This window comes from Eulemur rufifrons, chromosome 29, assembly GCF_041146395.1.
Source record: "Eulemur rufifrons isolate Redbay chromosome 29, OSU_ERuf_1, whole genome shotgun sequence".
NCBI classification, from domain to species: Eukaryota; Metazoa; Chordata; class Mammalia; order Primates; family Lemuridae; genus Eulemur; species Eulemur rufifrons.
Genome location: NC_091011.1, coordinates 12,016,661 through 12,042,270, shown reverse-complemented (window position 1 = coordinate 12,042,270; position 25,610 = coordinate 12,016,661). Strand labels below are relative to the sequence as shown.

The 25,610-nt window shown below is 41.0% G+C and overlaps 1 protein-coding gene and 1 pseudogene across 1 annotated transcript in view; both read left to right on the top strand.

Annotated features, from left to right (window-relative positions):
• STK17A (serine/threonine kinase 17a) overlaps positions 1-20,092 on the top strand; it is a 36,305-nt gene extending 16,213 nt beyond the window's left edge. Inside the window, exons 3-7 of the mRNA XM_069461841.1 lie at positions 5,010-5,154; positions 14,374-14,500; positions 17,082-17,130; positions 17,216-17,395; positions 17,971-20,092. Coding sequence (XP_069317942.1) covers positions 5,010-5,154; positions 14,374-14,500; positions 17,082-17,130; positions 17,216-17,395; positions 17,971-18,289 — 820 coding nt within the window. The 3' untranslated portion in view covers positions 18,290-20,092. The remainder of the gene's footprint in view (positions 1-5,009; positions 5,155-14,373; positions 14,501-17,081; positions 17,131-17,215; positions 17,396-17,970) is intronic.
• LOC138377469 (epimerase family protein SDR39U1 pseudogene) lies at positions 14,957-16,119 on the top strand (annotated as a pseudogene).
• Positions 20,093-25,610: the final 5,518 nt, after the last annotated feature.

Here is a 25,610-nt window from a genome sequence, read left to right as displayed (position 1 = left end):
GCATATACCTGCATCCAGCTGCCGATCGTTATCAATTCAAAATCAATACTCCTGCATTGCCCTATTAGTGCCTGTTTTGCTTTTGGTTCTCATTTCCATTGGTATCCCCATTTATTTCACTGTTCAAGCTAGACAGTTTGACGTTATCATTGATTCCTTTATCTTCTTTAACACTCAGGTACAGTGTAATGAATTGCCAAGTCTTCCACTTAAACCTCTCCAGTAGCTTCTTAGCTGATCACCCTGGCCTCAATTCTAGGACATCCCTCCTGCTGCTGTTACATAGGTAACAAAAGCATGGATGTGGTGATATTATTCCCTTGCTGAGAAACCTTTAGTGGCGTCTGTTACTTCAGATCAGGTTTTTAGAACCAAAATCAGTATGATTTGGCCAAAAAGCTTTGTGTTCTGCTTTTAAAAAGGAAGTCTTGGAGATATATAGTCTTGATGCTGACATGTCAAAATACTCAGCCACATCGGTAGATTGTTGTGGAAACAGGCTGGTTATGATCACTGTATCAGTTACTCATTTCTGAAGCCCCTGCCATGTACACCATGTACTAACAGGTGCTGACAATATAAAAGGCAAAAAAACATAGCTCCTTCCCTTCAAGTGCTAAAAGTCTAGCAAAGGAGATAGATGTACAGGTTGAGCACCCCAAATCTGGAAATCTGAAATGCTCCAAAATCCAAAACTTTTTGAGCACTGACATGATTCCCCAAGTGGAAAATTCCACACCTGACCTCCTGTGTTGCCCTAGAAAGACACTCACTGGCTGGTTGATGAGACAGCCGCTGCAGGAATTAAGGACGCCAAGGGCAGAATGACTCTGCTGGGACGTGCTAATGCAGCAGGCATGCCTGAGTGTAAACTTGCTGTGAGTCCACATGGGTGGCTGAGATAGTGACACCTTTGCTTTGTGATGGTTCAGTGTACACAAACTTTGTTTCATGCATAAAATTATTAAAAATATTGTATAAGTTCCCTTCAGGCTGTGTGTATAAGTTGTATATGAAATATACATGAATTTTGTGTTTGAACTTTGGTCCCCTTCCCAAGATATGTCATTATGTCTATGCAAATATTCCAAAATCCAAAAAAACCAGAAACACTTACGTCCCAAGTGTTTTGGATAAGGGATATTCAGCCAGTCAATGATTGCAGCAATGCGTTTTACTGGAAATGCTTGTCAGTTGCTGTGTGGACACAGAGTATAGTAGCCGTAATGTATGAAGCATTTACTGTGTGCCAGGCACTATGCTAAGTCTTCCAGCCAGCTTATGTGCTTTACTCACATTGTTTATAAATTTGCTTTAATATACATTGTAAATTTTAGAAACAGATTTTATATATGAGAAAAAACTCAGACATAATCAACCTAAGGTTGTGCTACAACACAAGTAGCAGAGCCAAGATTTTAGTCCAGGAGTGCGTGATTCCAAAGTCTGCCTGCAGCCCCGCGCTGTGCGGCTTACCCTGCTTGGCAGGATGGGAGCGTTTCCCGAAGAGGAGACGTTTAGCATCATTATACATTAGCCCATCATGCCTAACTCAGAATTTTGGGGGTTATTTTGCCATCCTCCCATGCTCCTCTCTCTGACTTCTCTCCTACCTCATCCCCTGCTCGTCCCTCTCCATCCTCACACCCTGCATGCTAGGCACACTTCTGTTTTTCCAGCGCTTAACGATGTCATTCCATTGTTATCATCTTTGCACTGTTTATGACAGGAAGTCTGTGATCATTCTTACCTTGGTTCACCTGCAAATGTGCCTTTTTAAAGATTTTTCTCTTTCTTTCTGGTTTTCAGCAATTTGAGCATGATATGTCTTGGTTTATTTGTGTTTATCCTGCTTGGGGTTCATTGTGCTACTTGTGTTTATAGTTCTTATCAGATCTGGAAATTTTGTTTTGCAGCCATTATGTTTTCTAATATTTTCCTGCCCCCACCTCTCTTTTTCCTCCAATTGCAGTGTATGAAACTGCTTGATACTGTCCCACAGGTCCCTGTTTATTTTGTTCAGTCTTCCCCCCACCCCACACCCCATCTCTGTACTTGCCACTGGTTGGCTTCTATTGCTGTGTCTTAAAATGCACTGATTTCTTCTGCAGTGTCTGATCTGCTATAAAGACCATTCAGTGAATTTTTCATTTTAAATACTATATTTTTTCATTTCTGGAAGTTCCATTGGTTCTATACTTTCCATCTCTCTCCTTGTTATGTTCGGATTTTACTTTAACTCCTTGAGCATCTTTATAACACCCAGAGTCCTTATCTGCCAGTTCCATTGTCGCTGTTGTTTCTGGATCTGTTTTTGTTGTTTTTCTTGTTAGTTGTGGGTCATAATTGTGGCATTTTCAGACAGAAATTTTTGGTAGGATGCTGTACATTTAGAATGGTACAGTGTTAAGTTGATTTTATTCCACTAACAATTGGTGAGGTTTGTTTTGGCAGCGGTTAAATTACTTGTGGATCAACTCCGTGAGGGCAGGTCTAGGGCTGGTTTGGCTGTAATAGTAAGGAGGGCCCTCCTGGGGTGGGGTGAGAGTCTCTTGATTGCCATAAGTATGTGGAGTGGTTTTTCTACTCAAACTAGAGAAAATTCACCCTGTCCTCTGTGAACACTGGGAATCATTCAGCTTCTTCCGGGAGGAAGTGCTTTGCCTGACCTTGCAGAGTTTCACCCTATGCATGTGCATATCAGCATTTGGTCTAAGACTCCAAAATGCTGCTGAGATTTCTAGAGATCTTTCTCTATGTAGCTCCCTCCTCTCTGGTGCTCTACCTGTCAATTTCAACTGCCTTAGCCTTGCCAAACTCCGGTCTGGCTTCTCCATTTAGCACGGCCACAGCATTCCACTTGAGTTCCTTCCCCACCTCGTACCACTGCCTGTAAACTGCCTCCATGTGGGAAGCCTGGGAGATAAGAGGGCCATCTTATTTGTTTCCCTCCTCTCAGGACTCATGGTTCTACTTACACTGCCTGGTATTCTCGTTCTGAAAATAGTTGATTCATTTTCTAGTTTATAGCTAGAGGGCAAGTTTCATACCATTTCATTGGAGGGGGAAGTAGCAACTTATCCTTTAATGAGTGTACCATAGGCCGAGTGTGGTGGCTCACGCCTGTAATCCTAGCACTCTGAGAGGCCGAGGCGGGTGGATCATTTGAGCTCAGGAGTTCGAGATCAGCCTGAGCAAGAGCGAGACCCTGTCTCTACTAAAAATAGAAAGAAATTATATGGACAACTAAAAATATATACAGAAAAAATTAGCTGGGCATGGTGGTGCATGCCTGTAGTCCCAGCTACTCAGGAGGCTGAGGCAGGAGGATCGCTTGAGCCCAGGAGTTTGAGGTTGCTATGAGCTTGGCTGACGCCACGGCACTCTAGCCCGGGCAACAGAGTAAGACTCTGTCTCAAAAAAAATTAAAAAAAAAAAAAAAGTGTACTATGTATTTTTCACACTAATGTGCCCATACACAGGTGCTCACTGTGCCTGGATTGCATCCTTGCCATTTCGCGTGGATTCCTAGTTAGACTTCGGGGGTCCGAATAGATGACATCTTTCTAAGATCTTTTTTCCTCCTTCCTTTCCAATTAATTGTTCAATTAATTATCAAATCATTTCATATGTAACTTCAGATACATATATTTGATATTAAAAGTGTCTTTTATTTTCCTCTCCCAGCTAGTGCTTGAAGGCTCTGACATACTTATTATTTGTCTTTTATCTTTCTGGCTCTAGGACATAGCATAGGGCCTGACATATTTGACTGATGCTTGTTGAATTTGAATCAGTAAAAATCGAAGTGAATTTGAAGGAGCAAAGATGCAAACTGGGCCTTTAAGCAGGATGGAGATAGAAGTGCTAGTTTATGTAGACAGAGGAGTGTTGGGTGTCTGAGCTTGGGAGCTATGGTCTAGCCAGTGTGCAGGCCGCCCGGAAGCTCAGTTACCCTCAGCCTCTGAACATCAGTTATATGGCTCTGAATAATGTTGGTCAAAAGATGCTTTATTCCACAACTTTCTCAGGGCCACTAGAAAGCTAAAACTTTAAAGTTCTTAATAGTTTTTATAAAAGTAGGTTTTGTGTAAAAATTTTTTGTTAAATGTAATTGTAGAAATCTTGCTACAGTTAAAGATAGACACAGCAACGCTATTTTAGAGCTTCTCTAACATCTGTCAAGGCAGGCTCTTTGTGTGAAGTAGTTGTTAATATTCATATGTTTTCTCTTACCATACTTGAGACATGCTTTTAACATCTCTGATTGTTCTTTAGTAAAATTACATTTAGTTCCATTAAGTAATATGACAGTTTAGTTAGTGGGTAAAACTTACATTGAAGCAGGGTAATATATGGTTGCACATGTACTAAGAGGAATGTGATCTTGATCAATCAAGGCTGGCTTTTAAAGCTTCTTGGAATAGTCTGTATTTGAAGTACATCCTTGAAAATTTTCAAATAACTGTGGTCAGCAATGTATTTTGTGCTTATGTGAACTACAATTGTTGAGAAAACAGAGAGGAAACCATTTGTTAAACAAGAATGGGTAAACATCATAGTGGAAAGGACTAAATAAGAAGTTGCTCTTAAATTTTAGATAAAGAAATCTTTGTATTTATGTAAATAGACCTCTGGTGAATTTTGTTGCAGATGGTAGTAATGAGCTGAGGGACTCGGATGACAGTAGATTGTGATTAAGAACTTTTTCAGCCAAAATACAGTTCTTTGTTTCATTTGGGGAACATAGACAGTTCTGAGTGCCGCCGGCACACTGTGGCCTGTGTGTGCAGAGGGCTTTGCGGGTGTGTGTTGCATCGTGGTGCATGTCTAGCTGCTTGGGGCCGAATTGGCTCAGCCCTTACTGTGTTTTGCTTCAGGTTTTAAATTCCATGTTAACGGTATACAGGACTGCCAGGTGTCATCACCTTACTCTGTAGTTTTGTTGTAAGTGTTCACCATTTCCTTTCTCGTGAGTTATATATTACTTTAATTTTGCTGTTCTCTAGTGCGGCTGGCGGTGAAATCTTTGACCAGTGTGTTGCAGACAGAGAAGAAGCCTTTAAAGAAAAAGATGTTCAAAGACTCATGCGACAGATTCTAGAAGGTGTTCACTTTTTACATACTCATGATGTAGTTCATCTTGATTTAAAGGTAAGATCTGAATTACTTTACAGGTTTTTTTTTTTTTTTGAAATGAAGTCTAGCTATGTTGCCCAGTTAGATTTGTCAGGGAGATAATGTGCATGTGTGTACATGGAAAGATAAATAATAATACAGTGCCAAAATATGGAAATCAGAGAATATGGTTGAGGTAGGTGAAGGCTTCCTGGTGGAGCCAGTATTGAGTTAGACCTTGTTTAAAAAATTGGGATTTATATAAGTAAAGAAGAATACGAAAATAGTTACCTCACACGAGTTAGAAGTACTTATGATGTGTTTGGGGAAAAAACGGAAGTTTCACTAGAATTGAGAGATCAGTTAGGAGATACTGAAAGTTGAGAAAAGGCCAGATTTCCAAAGTCATGAAAAGAGAGATGATTTTTGAGCCAGGAATATTTGAAAAGCACTGTTTTGGGAAAATTAGGCAGCAGTAAATAAAATAAATGAGAGAATTGAAGAGATTAGAGGCAGATAGATTTCTAATTTAAAATTGTCAGAGAAGAGGAGAAGGGGAGAAAGAAAAACAAAGGACAGCGTATCATTTATGATACTTTCGAATGATCAAAATGCCAGCTGAAACCAGGGCAAGCAAAAAAGGAAAATTCTGTTGGCTGCAAAGTCCAGGGATGATTCGAGCTTCAGTTACGACAATATTCAGAGCTCAAAAACTGTTGCCAGTGCTCAGTTTTTCTCCAGCATTCAGCTCTGCTTTCTCTGAATGGCAGTAAGATGCTGGTGCGTAAGGCAGATCCTCTGTGTCAGCCTCACGGCTACCTGGAGACTCAGCGGGAGAGAGCCGGGCTCTGTTCACTGCTCTTTCAGAAGTCCTGGGAGTCACTCTGATCAGACCAGCTGGGATCAGTCTGGAGCTAATAGGTGCGCTGCGGGTAGACGGCTCTGGCCAGGCCAGTGTCATCGGTGTCATGTGCTCTGACCCCAGAGGAGGGTATACCCCTCCCCCATCCCAACTTTCACGTGACTGAGAATGGGGAAGGGACAGATTCTCAAGCTGATTCTGTTTCTGAAAGAACAGAGAATGGGTGCTCAGGAGACAGAAAACAAGGCCTTTGAGTATGCTTAGTATGTTCTTCAGGCATCTGTGGTAGAAAAGTTTAGGATCCATGTTGACTTCCTGCGAGTCACTTTCACACCAAGTCCAGGTGTGGCTGTGGGAAAATGAAACTGTCCTTAAATATGGAACATACCACAGTGACACTAGTTCCGTATGTTTATTCCACTTACAAAGGTATAGCCTCATGGGCCAGAGGAAGTGTGGGGTTAGAAAGGTAACCTTGGCACCCCCCCAAAACAACTTTCCTGTCCTAAACTGCAGCCTCATTACACTCCACGATCCTCTACTGATCTACCTTGACCTCTGTGCCCTGTAGCAGAAAGTAGGTGCTTTATGGCAGTGGTTCCCCAGCCCTGACGTGCACTGAATCACCGGGAAGGGCTTGCTGGAACAAACTGCCAGCCCCACCCTAGAGTTTCTGATTCAGGGTAGGGTGGGGTGATGCTGAAACTTTGGGTCCAGCGGTCACTTCGAGAACCACTGCTGTATGGCACATTCCATAACTCCTTTTATATATAACATATATAACAAACTTATATATATGTCATACTGTATAAATTGCAGGGCTTCATTTTTATTGCATGAAGGGACACTCTCAAAAGTGTACCGTTGGTGTCATCTGGAGGTTGACTTCTAAAGCAAATTTGATAATGTCCCATTTGAAATCAGGTGGAAGGATAATAGATATCCCTTTAAATGCTGGTTTCCTACAGAAAACCACAGAGGAATGTCAACCCAAGTAAATAACTGAGGCAAAAGTCTCAATCAGTGGAGGTTTATTAAGCCAAGATTTTGAGGATGTACCCAGTGAAGGGGGAGGGGAACAAACTGCAGACAAAAGGGAAGTTGGAACCTTCAGCATTTTAAAGGCACACAGAGAGAAGGAAAAAGAGGGGCAGGGACTGATAAGGCAAAGTGGTCACGTTCTTGTGAGGCCCAAGAAATCTACATTTTACATAAAATAAGGGAGTGAAGGAAACATCAAGTATATAGATGTCGCTGGGTGGGTGAAAGAATATCTGAGTCTGTGTCTCCAGTTCTGTTACCTGTAAGATAAACTTGTAATTCATGATAAGTGTGGACACAGGCTTCAGTTTTAGGTGCTAAACATAGGTACAATTTGCATGTCTTTGCTTTGTGGGAGGTTAGCAAGGAATTTCCTTAGCGAATGAGCTCCTGGGCCAGCTCTTCACAGGTGCCTGAGGCTTTTACTTTCTCTTTTGCATAAGCAGGTGGGGGGTGGCCCTGAGACTTGGATTTTCATTTTACAGGAAAGAAAGCAATTTGGAAGCTTTCTTGTTCTTTTCTGAAAGATGCCAATTTAAATTCATTTTGTTAACAGTTTATCTTTTCTCAAAGGTAATTTTTTAATACTGTGGCTAAAATGGACAGTCACAATGCAGTAGCCACAGGGTAGTTACAGTGACAATTTTTGAAGCAAGTATAGACACGTGCATACCCACATGTGTCCCCAGATGTTAATGCAGAAGTGGCCTAATGTTAACACTGAAGAGCACTTGGTTAAAACTTTCCATGGCTTGAGTGGGGGAGCTGGCGTTGCTTCTCCCCTTTAGTCTGTCTTGTGCATAAGAAGTTCAAAGATCCTCGCTCCGAGAAATTTCCACCTGTGCTTCCCACGGGCACATTTACCAGGAAGAGATGATCTCTGCAGTCCACACTTCAGTGGACCCCTACTTTGAGAAGCCTCAGTTAGTATCAGCCATGCAGAAGAATTCCCAAAAAAAAAGTTTGATGTATAGCTTTTTTCATGTTTGGTTTTATACTCTTAACTCTGTAAAACCATATATTTGTTTTATTTTTTATGATGTTTTAGTAGTTTTATAATATAGAAAGGACTTCCAGGAACAGAACCCCAATTTAAATAACATTGCACCTATATGAAATGAGCTTTCAATTTATGACAGCTCAACCTGTGGCCATTGTTCAGGAACTAATTAAGTAGCAAGTCAGACAGGCTGCCAACACCATGTGTCATGTATCTTTGATGTTACTTGAAAGCAGTTAAAGGGGAATATTAAGTTCTTGAATACCAGGTCTAGCTGTGTATTTACACAAGGAAATTATATCCCTTTCTCCCAATACATTCAGCATAAATCATTCTCCTTTCTCTCTAGTACACTTGGTGTAGAATTCTTTCCAGATTTAATCGAGACCTTAATGGTGATGATCATGGGTCTTGGATGTGGAAAACTGGACTCTCCATATCTCCTAGCCCCAGAGGCACATCAAGGTGATGGGAAGAGTTCTCAGCCTTTCCTCCACCCTCACACTCCTCCCTGTGTGTCTCTAAGTGAACTGCTGGAGGGAGGGGATAGAGAGGGGGTCGTGTGGCCCCAGTGCTGGCGGGAGTGATTTCTGCCAAAAGGTCATTTCCAGGTGACCTCTCTGAGTCTGAACACAGAGAGTCTACCGTCCTATACCTTCGACAGCCATCTGTCCCATGAGAATTTATGCTTATATATGTTGACTCTCAGTCCCTAGAAAAGCTTGAAAGACTGAGCTATTAAAAAAAAAAAAACCAGGATTATTTTCCCACACTGCTTCAAAACTAAAAATATTATGTTTTAATTCTGTGAAGATTGATAATCCCAATATATATGGTAACTTTGAGTTATTAGGCTATTTAGTCTCCATTCTGGTTAAAATGAGAAATTCCTGTCCCAGAGGCGGAAATTAGTTAGAAGTTAGAGTAACTGTTATAGTTGCTTTCATTAAAGAGACAGTTGACACTATGGGAAATACGCTGTTTGGATTCAGTGTAGACCTCAAACGATCAGTTTACCGAAAGACTAATTCACTGAAAACTCTTAGCCAAATACCTTAAATTGAGCTCGGAAAATTCTTTGAGACGTAGCAGATACAGACTTAGGAGTCCATAAAAGTAAAAGTCCATAAATCCACAAAAGTTGAGAAGACAAACTATGACTAAGGAGAAGCCCATTCTTTTAACATATGAAATGTTGCAGTACTGATAATCTGAAAAACAACAACTCTGGCAAAGTCGTAACAAAACTGAAACCTCCAAAACAATCTCAATAATTTGGTGAATTAGTCATTCAGCAGAGTGGCCGCCTTTTACTTCAATTGGGAGGACTGACAAGAAATAGCACAGAGAAATCCAGCCTTAAAATCCAGTGTTCTTTTTTCCTCACGGCCTTCTGGTTCAGTTTGCAGCAGTCTGAGTACAGTCGGCCCTCTGTATCCGTGGGTTCTGCAGCTGTGGATTCAACCAAGCTCAGACTGAAAATACTCGGGGGGGAAAAAATTCCATAAGGTTCCAAAAAGCAAAACTTTATCCCATGCCAGTACTACATTAAATCCATGCAAATGAGGTAACATGTAGGCTTAGGCATTATTAGTAATGTAGAGATGATTTAAAAGTATATGGGAGGATGTGCATAGGTTATATGCAAATATTACACTATCTTATATAAGGGACTTGAGCATCCCCGTGGATTTTGGTATCTTGGTAAGGGGGGGGGTCCCAGAACCAGCCCCCGACAGATGCTGAGGGACAGCTGTGGTAGGTATTCTATCATTAATTTTTCCATTCCTGTTATACTTAAGGTAAAAAGTAGAATAGGAGCTGGGACTTTCCACTTGAGATTTAAATTGAATCACTCATAATTTAAGTATCAGTACTACTTGAAAGCAGGGTAACATAAAAACATTTCTAAACAGTCCTCCAAATTAATTTAGATAGGATTAGTAACCTATCTCTCTACTCTAACCTGGGTTTTAATATTACAAAGTTAATTTACTAGAACTTATATTGCCTGATAGAATGTTTTAAAATGTCAATGATACCTTAAGCTTTTTTTTTTTTTGAGACAGAGTCTCACTCTGTTGCCCGGGCTAGAGTGAGTGCCGTGGCGTCAGCCTAGCTCACTGCAACCTCAAACTCCTGGGCTCAAGCGATTCTCCTGCCTCAGCCTCCCGAGTAGCTGGGACTACAGGCATGCGCCACCATGCCCGGCTAATTTTTTCTATATATATATTTTAGTTGGCCAGATAATTTCTTTCTATTTTTAGTAGAGACGGGGTCTCGCTCTTGCTCAGGCTGATCTCGAACTCCTGAGCTCAAACAATCCACCCGCCTCGGCCTCCCAGAGTACTAGGATTACAGGCGTGAGCCACCGCGCCCTGCCCCTTAAGCTTTATTATGCCAGGTTAACCTCAACTTTACAATGATCTTAGCCACTAAATCTTACCCAGTGGTGATTGTTCAGTAAATGTTAAATGGATCCTATACACAGATGAAGATACCAAGATAGATGAAAGGATTCCCCGTGAAGCAGGGAAGTAAGACTTCAGAAAGGCTTCCCTACAGCCACTGTCTATTTGAGGACTGCCTGCAGGTTTCCTGTTTATTTCACTGTTGTTGCCTCTCTGTTGACTGGCCGTGCTGCTTTCTCTCCCCCACCCCCCAGGACTCGTGCATTTTACATAGAATTGGGTACTGTGTGCCACAACTTTATCACGAACTGGATTCCCTAGAAAGAAGGTTTAACTCAATTGTAAATGCTGAGGTATTTATCTTTGTTTTCAGGACATTTCAACTGATTGGAAGTAGGTATATTTCACCATCAAAGAAATGACAGAGATTATGGTCCTATAACTATACTTTTATTTAAAGGAGTAAAGTATTTTTTTAAAATAGCTGTGGTCAAAAACAGCACATTTGGTAGGGGCCCCATACTCAACATTAACTGTGAAATTTCATGAAATAGCTCTGATTTTATGAGAAATGTGTTTTTTCTAGGAACCTTTCTTTCAATTTTTTTTTTTGTTTGTTTGTTTGTTTTTTGTTTTTTTTTCAAGACAAGATCTCACTCTGTCACCCAGGCTGGAGTGCATTGGCATGATCATAGCTCACTGCAACCTCAAACTCCTGGATTCAGGGGATCCTTCTGCCCCAGCCTCCCAAGAAGTTGGGACTACAGGCACGCACCACCATTCCCAGCTAACTTTTTTCTTTTCTTTTTTTTGAGTAGGGTGGAGAAGAGGTCTCACTCTTGCTCAGGCAGTTCTCAAACTCCTGTGCTTAAGCAGTCCTCCCACCTTGGCCTCCCAAAGTGCTAGGATTACAGGTGTGAGCCACCGTGCACAGTCCTCTCTTTAACTCTTTGACTTCATTTTCAAATCTAAGATATACTTTGGTATATCTTAGATGCACGTAACTGGGTCTAAGTTCCAATACAATAAAATTTTAATGATTTCATCACATTAATTTAGGATTGACATTACCACCAAACCAGTTAGCTTTTGAATAGTAACCAAAGAAAGCATTTCTCAGGGAATATAAGGTAAAAACAAAACATAAGGGGAAAACCTTTAAACTGTTTTAAGGGAACAAATGGTATTTAAGGTCATTCACAGAACGTGCATGCTTACTAATCACAAGAAGATTGGGAGAAGATTTACCCTTAGCAGTATTTCTCTTGACATTTTATATGTACTGGAAAGGACAAAACAGGTTTAATTATGAATATGTATTACTTAGCCAAATTCCTCCCATCAAATTTGCCTGAATAATTGACATTTTGTTGTACTTATAGTATTTTATTAATGTACTAAAACCAAAATTGCCTTGAAATGTCTGGGGACTTACAATCATGGTGCTGCACTGGTTTGTTCCTATAAAGAAGACGCGGTCCCCTTCTGCCGTGTCCCCTAGAACGGCCTCTGGAGCCTGCGGTGCCTGCACTTCCCTCACCGTCATGCCCACCCCCAGTCCTGCCCCTGGATTTTGTGACTTCTTGTGGAATGAGAGGACAGAAGCCACGTGGGGTAGTAGCAGAATACGAGTGGAAGGAGAGGAAATGTGGACGGTCATTTATACCTGTAGGCCTGCAGTCCCTAACCCCAGGGCCGCGGACCAGGACTGGTCTGTGGCCCGGTGGGAACCAGGCCGCACAGCAGGAGGTGAGCAGTGGGCGAGCCAGCGGAGCTTCCTCTGTATTTACAGCTGCTCCCCATCACTCACAATCTCCCCCTGCACCCCCTATCTGTGGAAAAATTGTCTTCCATGAAACCGGTCCCTGGTGCCAAAAAGGTTGGGGACTGCTTCTCTAGGGGACAAGTGTGATGGAGGAGACAGAAAAATAAAGTTAACAAAGCAGAGGGCTAAGTCTGCTGTGTACAGGATGCTGTGGAGCAGAGCAGGCTCCGCTATCAGGCCCTCCCTGGAAGGAGGCGGGAGGGCAGAGAGGGCTTCAGAGAGGAATCGGGCTTGGAGACCCACCAAGCATGGGATGAGTGGTAAAAACACATTTGTCGGGGAGAGGGGAGGGGGCTTCCCGAGCAAAGGCAATGCATGTGCAGAGACATGAAACGTGAGAGTGTCTGTCTTATTTAAGGATCACAGACTGTTTGATTTGGAACGGAGACTGCCTAGTGGAATAGTGACAGGAGATTAATCTTGAAAATGAGGGAAGGGGTCATAAAATACTCTGGGTGCTGCAGGGAGGTTTTTGTAATTTATTGGTACCAATGCTTCTCGGTTTATCATTGGATATATTCTTTATGGCAGAAAAGAGTAAGGGCAGACCATTTCTGAAGGAAACACAAACTTTTCTTTCATATTTTACTATAAATCTCATATTTTAAAAATTCTAATGAATTTTATATTTTAGTCCGTAGTATATCAGCTTGCCTTTTTATACAAAAGTGTCTTGGGTTATCTTCCACTGGGCAAAAATGACTCCAGGGATGTGAACTTTATTGGTTCTGTGGTTTTGGGTAGCCCTCGCCCATAACCGTGTCCATCCCGCCCCCGCGCCCCAGCCCCTTTTGAGAGAGTGTCTGTTGGGAATGAGCAATAACCAGACAACCATGGGGAGAGCACATGGTCAGACTTGTTCTGGGGAGAGTACTATATTGTACAGTGGAGGGGGCGTTGAACATGGGGGAAACTAAAGACAAGAAGCTAGCCTAGGGCCGGGCCTGGTGGCTCACACCTGTAATCCTAGCACTCTGGGAGGCCGAGGCGGGTGGATCGTTTGAGCTCAGGAGTTCGAGACCAGCCTTAGCAAGAGCAAGACCCCACCTCTACTAAAAAAATAGAAAGCAATTAGCTAGACAACTAAAAATATATACAGAAAAAAATTAGCCGGGCATGGTGGCGCATGCCTGTAGTCCCAGCTACTTGGGAGGCTGAGGCAGGAGGATCGCTTGAGCCCAGCAGTTTGAGGTTGCTGTGAGCTAGGCTGACGCCACGGCACTCTAGCCAGGACAAAAGAGCAAGACTCTGTCTCAAAAAACAAAAGAGGCTAACATAGTAGTCTGGGTAAGAAATAACGAAAGGCCAAACTTTAAGCAGTGGGGATTTTGAGATTTAGGAAATGGAGTCTACAGCCATACCACCCTGAACATGCCCAGTCTCATCTGATCCTGGATGGGAGATTTAGGAAGTGGAATTGATATGACTGGTGACTTCACTAGGTATGACAAATGATGGACAGTGAAGGCGACAGAGCACAAAAAGTAAAATGCAGAGTGGTGGAAGAAGGCCAGGCAGCAAGAGATCCTGAACAACACCCATATTTAAAAGGAGGGCAGAAGAAAAAAATCAAGAAAATAGTGAGGGATCTACAGAGGAAGGAAGGAGATCCAAGAGAGAGTAAGTGAAGAGAGGAATCTCAACAACGTAAGAGTGATCGTCAGTGCCCAGAGCTACAGAAACCGTAGCGTGCAGAATAGCGCCTGAAAGGCATCAGCGTGCTTTGGTGGCTCTTACCGTGACCTCAAAAAGGGGGCAGAACAGATTCAGCTGGATTGGGAAATAATACCGATTGTATTTGGCCATACTTTAAAGAAACCGAGCTTTGTGGGACTAGCAGGGAGTGAGTGTGCTGGCCAGAAAGACATTCAGGGTCACGGAAGATGGTTTCTATAAGTGGTTTGGTTTTGTTTTTAAGGTAAGGACAGAAGCATTTTTATATGATGAGGAAGAGCCAATATAAGGGAGGAGGTTGAAAATACATTTCTTTAACAAATTACTGTTTACTGTTAAATTCCTCAGTCTCAATTTCACAGGTGAAATTTATGTTTTATGAGCTACATGTTTTGTGTACTTGATCATGGTTTTGTTGATTTGCGGGGGTGTTATTTTTTAGCCTCAGAATATCCTGCTGACAAGTGAATCTCCATTGGGTGACATTAAGATCGTTGATTTTGGCCTTTCAAGAATAGTGAAGAACAGTGAAGAGCTCCGAGAAATTATGGGTACCCCTGAGTATGTGGGTGAGTATTCACGAGAGTGGGATGGTTTTGTATTTGGGGTCAGGCATCACCTTTGTTAGGGACCTCACATGTGGCACGATTCACAGTGGGGCCAGCCGTCTGCTGTATTGAAATTCTGCCATCAGAGATTCATTCCTTTGGATTAAATTTAAAAATGGAAAACTTTCAAGACTAAGGTACCAAATTGGCGATCCATTCACTGAAAGTCTAAAAGACTTTGAAAGAATAGGAGAGTATTTTCTTAACAAAGTAGGATATTTAACGAGTAAGGACCATTAAGGATGTTCCTGTTGATGACAAACATTGGTAAAGGAATGCCAAGTGTCGCGTTCCATAGAAGTGTGGAGCAGAGAAGGCATTTGGTTAGATCTGTGCAAGGTCAAATGCTTCCGGCAGAAAGAAAAAGTTGCTTAAACATTGAAAGTAGCAGCAAGAGAGCAGCTGAAGTGACACACCATGGGTCTCGGCTGGGTAGAAAAAGAAGTCAATTATGACTTTTTTTGATATATGAAGAAAAATACCATCTCTATTTTACCATCCCCCCCCCGCAGTAATTTGGGTGCCATGCATTTCAATTTTAATCTCCTAGTTGTTTCTTTTGAAATTTTAAAATAATATTCACGACCTCTGTTTCTCAGCTCAACCATTTCAGAAATCAAAATTGAGGAGATTAGCATACCTGGCCTTTCCTTCCCAACCTCCTCTTCCTCTCTTATATTCTGTGGGGGTTTGTCCCAAATTAGTAGTGGATAGGTGGCAGTCACGCCGGAGGTGGGGGTGGTGGGACGGACTTCACTGGGACGGCCCTAACCCAGCTGCTGAAAGCCAGGGGCCACGAAGTGCCGCTGGTCCCCCGATAGCCGGGGCCGGGCTGGATCATGTGGAACGAAGCCTTCCGCAACGAGGTTCTCAGCAGCTGCCTGGAGACCACCCAAATACTAGCTAAAGCCACCACCAAGGCCCCGCAGCCCCCCTGGCCCGGATCTTAGTCACAGGTCTTACTGCCAGCCCTGCCTGACAGCAGAGTATGATGAGGACAACCCAGGAGGGGACTTTGACTTTTTCCTCCAGCCTCACAGCCAAACAGGAAGCTGCAGCCAGGCTTCCTGGAGATTCTGCACAGCAGGTGGTTGTGGGCTCTGGGGTTGTGCTGGGCCCTGGGGGTGATGCCATCAGCCATATGCTGCTGCCCTTCTGCCTGGGCCTGGGGGGCCCCATCAGCTCAGGCCACCACTTCTTCCCTGGACTCGCATCAGAGACCCGGCGGGAATTCTGACCCATGCCCTGCAAGCAAACCATGTGCAGGGGGTCCTGAACGGAGTGGCTCCAGCCTCCAGCACTGCCGGTGCTGTGTTTGCCCAGGCCTTGGGTGCTGCTCTGGGCCCCCAGCCTCCCTCCCTCTTCCCAGTGTTGTGGTGCGAGCTGCCTTTGGGCGAGAGCGGCCGTCACGCCTCTGGAGGGCCAGAGGGTGACCCCACAGCAGACGCTGGCCGCGGGCTACTAGTTTTCCTTCCCAGAGCGGGGCTGCCTGGAAGGAAGTCATAGCCTAAGTAGGGAAGCGCATGGCAAGGGCCCGAGCCCTGTCCCTCAGCAGAGGCTTCCTGGTTAGACGCTGTATATAGGTGCCCCTCTGCTGAGATCTGAAGCCATCTGGTTCTTAGGGATTCCTCCTCCCTGTCGTCCTGTTGCTCCACCTTATTTAGCTGACAGACTGTCCGCAGTCTCAAGGCCCTAATCGCACCAGGTTGGGGCCTTAACCTCTTTGACTTGTGAAAGGATTTCCGAGCTTGTCTCTGCGTGTCTGTGGCCGCCCCACTTCTCTCTGCCGTGTAGAGAATGCTCCGCAGGTCAGGCAATAACAGTGAATTGTCTCGCTAAAAAAAGGTAATGGATGTGTGACTTTGAGTGTTCTTTCCTAGAATTAGAACACTTTCATTCCTTTTTTCATCGTAATTACCACAGTTCTTTTAGTCTTTGGTCTGTTTTCCCATGGATTCAGCACCTTACTGCCTGACTCCTTGCATGTTGGCGAATGTCTTTCTGTTGTGCTTATGTGTGACAGCAAGTTGGTTTTTATCAAAGCATATTATTTTTCTCAGCTCTGGATACATTTGTCCATGATGCGTGTCATCTCAGGGTGCCCGGTGTTTTTAGCCTTGTTGACTGACTGACTGTAAGTGGGTGGCCGTTGTAGGAGCTCACTCTGACTGCAACATAGAGAACAGATCGGGTGGGACCGGCAGGGAAGGCCCAGGTGGGGAGGGCGAGCCTTGGGCTCGGGCAGGGCATCAGGGAAGCGGAGATGGGAACAGGTGAGAGAGATTTAAAAGCTGCCTTCTGATAGAAGCAATGCTTGGTTGGTTAGAGGGTGTGAGAAGACCAAGGTGTCAGAAATTGCAGTTTATATTGCAGTGTTTATTCCTTCACATACTTTTAAAATACTAGGACTCAACAATGGAGGTTGGAGGTGTGAAAAGTAAACAAGTTAATTACAAATGTCAAGTTATTAATATGTATTAATTTATGATGTTAATTAATTTTTTCCACAAAACGAAATGTTTTCTTCTGTTTCTGATTCTAGCTCCTGAAATTCTTAGTTATGATCCTATCAGCATGGCAACAGATATGTGGTAAGTGTTATTAATGAAAAATTTATTAAATTAGTTTCAAGAGTGAGAATGGTGCTAATTTTTCTTACATTTTCTTTTGATTTAGGAGCATTGGCGTGTTAACGTATGTCATGCTTACAGGAATATCACCTTTCTTAGGCGATAATAAACAAGAAACATTCTTGAACATCTCACAGATGAATTTAAGTTATTCTGAGGAAGAATTTGATGTTGTATCTGAGTCAGCTATTGACTTCATCAAGACACTTTTAATTAAGAAACCAGAGTAAGTATCAGTTTAATATTGATCGTTGTCAGTTTTTGATCAATCTGCTCCAAGCAAAAGTAGTTCAACAACTGAAGCACCAAAACGAAAGTACAAAAATGTTGATATAATATTAGATGAAACCCTTGGCTTCCTACATCTGTTGAAAGAAAAAGTGGCCAAAATGAAAATATTTTTGAAAATATGAACTGTACCTCATTTAACAGGATTACAGTGTTATGTAGCAGAATTGTATTCTTGCAGACATGCCACACATTGAATGGCACTCGCAATTCATGGTTAGTATAAATTGACAATGAAATGACAGCTAATCCCTAGCAGATATTTTCCATGTGTTCTTTGTTCCTCAAGAGAGTTTTTTCAGAGATACCTTACCTAATATATTATTTTTCAACATTGTGAGAAATTACACCCAAATTCCAAACCCTCTAGCTTTATCAGGAATCACAGTAAGATTTTTGCCAACTCTTCATACTTCCCAAATTATAATACAATAAATGCAGTACCTTATGCTCTGATTTTTAATTGAAGTTCTAATATGTTGTCTTAAGTGTAAAATATGTATCTCTATGCAGAGACCGAGCCACTGCTGAAGAATGTCTAAGACATCCCTGGTTGACACAGAGCAGTGTTCAAGATCCTTCTTTCAAGGTGAAAGGGGCATTAGAAGAACCAAATGCCCTTCAAGAAGGTGATTCTGTGCCTGAAATAAATTCTGACAAACCAGAAACGGAGGACTCTATTGTAACAGAGGAGTTAATTGTAGTTACTTCGTATACTTTAGGACAATGCAGACAGTCTGAAAAAGAGAAAATGGAGCAAAAGGCCATTTCCAAACGATTTAAATTTGAGGAACCTTTGCTACAAGAAATTCCGGGAGAATTTATCTACTGAGCAGTATTTCCCTTTAGAACTTCTAAGATTTCTACATTGAATTGAAAATGTTAATATTATTTATGGACCACTGGCCAAATGGTACATGTACTGAAAGTGGATAACCAGGTGTCACTTAAACAAAAACGACTTTGTCAAACTTGTGGCATTAGATGAATCAAGCCAAATTTATAAAGTTGCCAACCAGGAGATTTAACAGGTACAGTTATCTGTTTCAATGTTATTTTGAAGAAGGGAGATGTTTGCACCTTTGAATCCTACATCCTGTTTCTCCAGAATGAGAATTTGTGTGCAAAGATATTATTTATATTCACTTTCTTTAAAAAATCCAAGTAAAAGTGCCAAAACTATATCTCTGTAAATTTCTTTTGCAATATTCTTATGTGTATCTGTATCTGCATCATATATGTTGATGCCCTTACTAAAATTGATAACTTTGATTTTGGGAGGTTTTTTTTGGCAAGATATTAATTTAAATAGACAGCTTCTAAATTGTTGAGACCTACAATAACATTCATTATGGTTTGATAATGTCTTATTTTTATATTTTATTACTGCTTTAAAGTGACTTGATTTGGCTTCTCTTATCTGTTTTTGCATAATGCTTATAATCTATCAGTGAAAACCCTGGCTAATTTTTTTTCTCTATTCAATGTCACTAATAAGAGAGGTGGTGATTTTTCACCTCTGAAATTATTCTGGTTTTAAGTGTCAGCTTTTCAGCCATTTCCTTCATCACACCATACTCATCTACCTTCTTTCAGGGGCTACACCACAGCCACTTCCTTGCCCCTCCCCCGTACTTGTCACTTAATTTTGGTCACTTGCAGGTATCAGTGTGATCTGATCAACACTGTGGTTGCTTTGGTCAGTGAAAAGATACTGTTACATTGTTTCTGTCCCGAAGTTAATACAGTGCCGTGGAGATGGAAAGCATTTCCATGCCTGCCACCAAGCCTCCACTTGGGTTGAGTTTCTTAGCAGTCCTCAAGCTATGTTAGGAAACATTATAAATGCCAAAATATGTATAAATATTTACTTTGTCCATAAAAAATTTGACATTGGATACTTTGTCCCCAAAAGACTTAATATACAGTAGAGTTTAATCTGATTAGGACTGAACGCTTCAGTTGTGTCTAGGCCCCCACGGTGAACAGGAAAGGCCTACTTTAAAAATGGCGATGTGAAAGTATATGCTGTATAACTGAAACAAACTAAATATCCTTCTCACAGAAAACGTCTGAGCGTGCTTATTCGTCTTTTATTAGGCTCAGCGTGTTAAGTGTGTCACTCCAGCTTGTCTGTCCCCTGCGTTCTGTGCACCTGCCCACGCGCTTGCCTGTGCTCTCATTAACGACAGCTCGGCCCTGTCCTTGCGCGGTGGATTAGGGTGTCACACAAAGCACTCTCCTGGGCAAGATTTCTCAAACGCCAAAATGATGGAGGTGACAGCACCTGACCACCCGTTTGACAGTGTGCGCCGTGAACACACGCACAGGTCCGTGTAAACGCGCTGGACGCTGGCACAGGCGGTCCGTGTCTCACCCGGGCTGCTGCGCGCGCCTGGCGGAGCACCTGGTCGTGCTCAGCCCCTGTCGGGGGGTTCGAACTGTTACGCTGTTTTCTCACTGAATTGGTTTTATTTACACAGTTTCTTGCAGACGAGCATTTCCAAACAAGCTCTAAAAAGGGGAAGAGGAAATTCTGCCACCGTGGCAGTTTTCCGTGAAAACCCATGGCCACAATGTTGGGCCTCAGGTAACCTGAAAAAAGTCAAATATGGTTTTAAGCAAATTTGTGTAAAATCGCTCTCTGACAAAAATAGGGGGGAAGTGACCCCCCCCAAAAAAGATACCCAATATTGAATGACACGTATTTGTACTTGATGGATTTGTCAAGTTTCAAAAGCATAATCATTCTGACTTTTTCAAAACCAACTTTATATTTTAAAAATATACTTATTTTTTATAATACATCTTTTAGCTGGCTGCTTTGCAGTTTGCTGCATATTCTTAGCTGCTTTTGTATCTTAAATTTTTAGTTATTTGATGCTTTTTTAAGAAGCCCCTCAGAATATACTTGTATATTGGCATTTTTTGGTTTATATGATATAAACAGAGCATGAAGAGCCTTCACATTGTTAGACCAAATAAAATCTATTAATGACTTGTCAGCTAGCTCTATACTTATTTAAAGCTGTTAATGTTCATTTTCTCTATTACCAAATTTATGAAGGACTGAACAGCACTATTGAATTTACTCATAGTTTATAAATCCACTTTTAATTATAATAAAACTCAACAATATATTTCAGTGTGATGAGAAGTTGTTTATGAAGTATGTAAAATGTATAAATAGTTTTAATCGGTAAATTGTATTTGAATTTTCTTATGTTTTGTTGTTTCCCATGAAAAGTAGAAGAAAATGCCTTTATCTACTACAGGAAGGACAGATGTTAATTGCAGAATCTCTTAAACTTTTCCAACCGACCTCAGTTTGGAAGAAACTTTATTAGAGAAAAGGTTATAAAGATCACTTACAGAATGTTAGACAGGAAGTGAATTACAATCCTGAACATTGTAATGGGGGTGGTGTGTGGCTCGGTCCGTAGAGGCCTAAGCATGTTTAGAAATAATATCAACCCATGGACACCAGTATAGATACTTTTAGATGGGAGAAAGATGATTAGCCAAAGTGTCAGCAGACTAACCCGAAATACACTTTAAGCTTGCACTTATAGAGATTTGAATTAGACTAGTAACAATAACCAAGTACTGCGTATGTTGTCCAAGATCATCAACCACCTAGTACCTTGAATTTGTTGCAGAATTAAAAGAGCTAGATGAAAAATCTTAATCTTAACCCCAAAAGCCTTAATCTCCAGCTATTGTTGGGGGGGGAGAATATAATTTACATACAATGAAATATGCAGATTAAATCCATACAATGGAACCCTGCGTGGCAAATGCATACACTCCTTTAACCCGCACTCCCAACCGTAGGGTGGTTTTCCTCACCCTCAGATTCGTGAAGCTGACATCACACAGCACGCACTCTGGATTCCGGCTCTTACTCAGCATGACGTCTTTGAGATTCATCCACGCATGTGCTTTGATCAGTGGTTTGTTCCTTTTGGTTGCAATGTAGTACTGTTTGAATACACCACAGTTTATGTATCTATATTTCTGTTCATGGACCCCTGAGCTGTTTCACTTTGGGGCTATTATGAATAAAGCTGCTGTAAATATTCTTATACAGGGATTTTTGTGGACATGTTTTCATTTCTCTTGGATTAAAAAGGTAGTAGTAGAATTGCTAGGTCGGTCTTAGGTTAGATGTATATTTAACTTCTTAAGAAACTGCCCAACAGTTTTCCAAAATGGTTGTGCTATTTTCCATTCCTGCCAGTGTAGTGTAGGAGAGCATGCTTGCCAACATTTGGTATTTTCCATCTTTTTCATTTTAGCCGTGCCCCTGGGGGTAGGAGGTGGTATCTCACAGTGGTTTAGGTTGCACCCATAATGTTCCGTAATGACTAATGAGGAACACTTTTTCATTAGATGATTCTTATGTCCTTTTTAATTAGATAGGAGTCCTTTAACAGTCTGGATTTAAGTCCTTTGTCAGGTTTATATATTACAAATTTTTTTTCCTACTGTATGACTTGGCTGTTTTTTCTCAAAAGTGTATTTTGATGAGAAGGTTTTAATTTTGGAGAAATCCAATTAATCCATTTTTGTTTTATGGTTAACGCTTTCTGTGTCTTTTTTACCTACCCCTCGGCCATTAAGATGATGTCTTATTTTTTTTTAGGAGCATCGTAGTTTTGGCTTTTATGTTTAGGTCTGTGGTCCACTGTGAATTAATTTTTTTATATGGTATGAAGCAGGGGTCAAGTACCTTTGCCTTCATGTGAATGTTTGGTTGTGCCAGCACCATTTGTCAAAGAGATTATCTTTTCCCCATTAAATTGTTTTGGTGCCCTTGTCTAAAATCATTTGACCATGTATCTCTGGATCTACTTTTCTGTTCTATTCTACTTCTCTATCCTTTTGTCAAAACTCTGTGAGTCTTGATGTCAGGTAAAACTTTCTTATTCAAGATTATTTTGTTCCAGGTCTTTGGCATTTCCAAATAAATTTTATAGTTGGCTTGTCAGTTTTTACCAAACCACCTCCAAGAAAAAGCCTTGTGGGATTTTGATTAGGATTCATTGAATCTGTAAATCAATTTAACATTTTAACAATATTGAGTCTTCAATCCATAAACATAGTATGGCTTTCCATTTATTTCATTTTTTTTCTCAGCAGTGTTTTATATTTTTCAATATAGAAATTCTGCACATCCTTTTACCTTTATCTCTGTTTTTTGATGCTATTGTTTTGTTGGATACTCTTCATTTTTCAATTTTTTTTGTTTGCTTTTAATACTCCAAATCTTCCAATGTTCATTTTTAGTTCATTGTGCCTAACCCTATGTTATAAATTAAGTAAGAATGAGCCTTTCTTTTGAAATTTTTGTTGGTAACAGTGGGAGTAAGTCTGCTGAATTGAAATTTATAGTAACAAAATTGGAAGGAATCCCTCCTCTAGTTTTTTCAAATTAGAGATAAGATAATGGAATCTCACAGGGAATATTTGATTTGCCCAAGATCTCACAACTAGTTACACAAAGAAGAGAATCATTGAGGTTTCCTGACTGCTAGTCAAGGACTTTTACCTCCATATTCTACCTTTGGCCACATTTTAACATCCATAACACAATTTTTAAAAATTACTTTTGTGCAACTTAATTTTGGATTTTTTAAAATTAAATAGAGGATAAGTAACCTGAGATTAGGCTAGTGCAGAGGTCAGCATACTATGGCCCATACCTGTTTGGTAAATGAAGTTTAATTGGAACACAGCCACACCCACTCACATTGTGTCTTTGGCTGCTTTCTTACTAGAACTGCAGGGTTGGGTGGTTGTGACAGAGATCTTACGGCCTACACCACCTAAAATATTTACTGTCTGGCCTTTTACAGAAAAAGTTTGCCAATCCCCAGGCTATTACATTCTAAACGTTTAAAATAGATATTTTTTATTTAAAACCAACATTGACACAATTCTTTGGGAAGCAACTTATTTTACATGGCACTATAATATTACGACTTTGGTTACATTCCTTTTTATAGTTTTTGTTGAGATAAGTGAGGATTTTTACTAAAAATAAAACTTTTTACTAAATAGGTTAGTAGTAAAGTATCTCAGTTTTAATACACTGTGATGGGTTTTCATGAAAATTAATCTCTCCTTAGTTATCTCTATTAAAATGACAATTTTCTAATAAATTGTGAGAGAAATGTACCTAGAATAAAATAAATGAAGCTATTTGGGAAGAGACATGTTTAATCCTTAGCTGGAATCATTCAGAAGAGGAGGGTTATCACCTCATCCCTGCCCCTTTTAAAGCAGCACATTCGTTACCCTTGTCCTACACTTTTTAAACGTTTTGATTTTGAAATAGTTATAGACGTACAGGGAGTTGGAAAGATACCACAGATACATCTTACATAACTACTGTATAACATCAAAACCAGGAAATTGACATTTGTAAAATGAGTGTACGATTCTATGCCATTTTATGACGTGTAGATTCCAGTAACGACCAACACAAGTGGGATGTGAACTACTTCATTGCCAGGTAAGTATCTTGATATCGACATGTTACCACTCTGAGTGAAATGTAGGAACCTTACCTCTCCTGCTGTGCCCTCCCCTCCCCACTTGTGAGAGAAATGCACCTGGAATAAAATACATCCTCTACATACGTTGAGATACACATCAGACAATGTTGACACATTTTGCTTCCACTATCAGCACTATCAGACAATTGAGAAAACTCAAGAAAGTCTATGTATTTACCCATATTTTTGTTCTTTCATTGTTCTTCCTGATACACCAAGCCGTTTGTTTGTTTGTTTGTTTGTTTTAACATTTCCTTTCTGTTTGAAGAACTTCCTTGAGTCATTCTTCCAGGGTAAGTCTATTCAAGGTCTATAGGGTAGATCCACTCAAAAAATTCTTTGTTTTCCATCATCAAAGAATGTCTTTATTGCCTCTTCATTCCGGAAGGATCATTTCACCAGACAGAGAATTTGGAGTTGACAGTTCTTTTAGCACTTAGAAATTTTATGTCACTTCCTTCTGGCCTCCATGGTTTCCAAGCAGAAATCAGCTAGCGTTTTAATTATTTTTCCCCATAGGAAAGGTGTCATTTCTTTCTTAATGTTTTCAAGGTTTTTTGGCTTTAGTTTTCAGAAGTTTGTCCTATCATGGATTTCTTTGGGTTTATGCTGTTTGGGCTTCACTTGGCTTCTTGAATATAGGCATACCTTGGAAATATTTCAAGTTCAGTTCCAGACCACTGCAATAACACAAGTCATATGAGTTTTTTGGTTTCCTAGTGTACATAAGTTACGTTTATCCTGTAGTCAATTAAGTGAGCAATAGCATTATGTCTTTAAAAAAAAAGCACATACCTTAATTTTAAAATACTTTATTGCTAAAAAATGCTAAGGATACTTCACTGAGTCCTAATCTTTTTGCTGGTAGAGGGTCTTGCCTCAGTGTTGATGACTGTTGATTGATCAGGGTGGCAGCTGCTGAAGGTTGGGGTGGCTGTTGCAGTTTCTTAAAATAAGACAACAATGAAGTTTGCCACGTTGACTCTTCCTTTCACAAAAGATTTATCTGTAGCTTGCAATGCTGTTTGATAGCATTTTCCCCATTGTAAATGGAGTCCATACTGTCAAACCCTGCCACTGCTCTGTCAACTAAGTTCACGTCATAGTCTCCATCCTTTGTTGTTGAGATGTCACCAGTGTTCACAGCATATCCACCAGGAGTAGACTCCATCTCAAGAAACCACTTTGTTCATCCTTAAGAAGCAACTGCTCGTTCATTCAGGTTTTCTCATGGGATTTTAGCTATTCTGTCACATCTTCAGGCTCCACCTCTAATTTTAGTTCTCTTGCTGTTTCTACCACATTGGCAGTTACTTCCTCCACTGAAGTCCTGAGCCCCTTTGAGTCATCCATGAGGGTTGGAGTCAACTTCTTCCAAACTCCTGTTGATGTTATTTTGACCTCCTCCCATGAATCTTTTGAAAGGTTTGCTGAATACTTTCCAGAAGGTTTTTAATTGATTTGGCCTGGATGCATCAGGGGAATCACTCTCTGTGGCAATTATAGCTTTACAAAGTGAATTTCTTGGAGCCAGGTGTGGTTTATGCCTGTAATCCTAGCACTCTGGGAGGCTAAGGTGGGAGGATTGTTTGA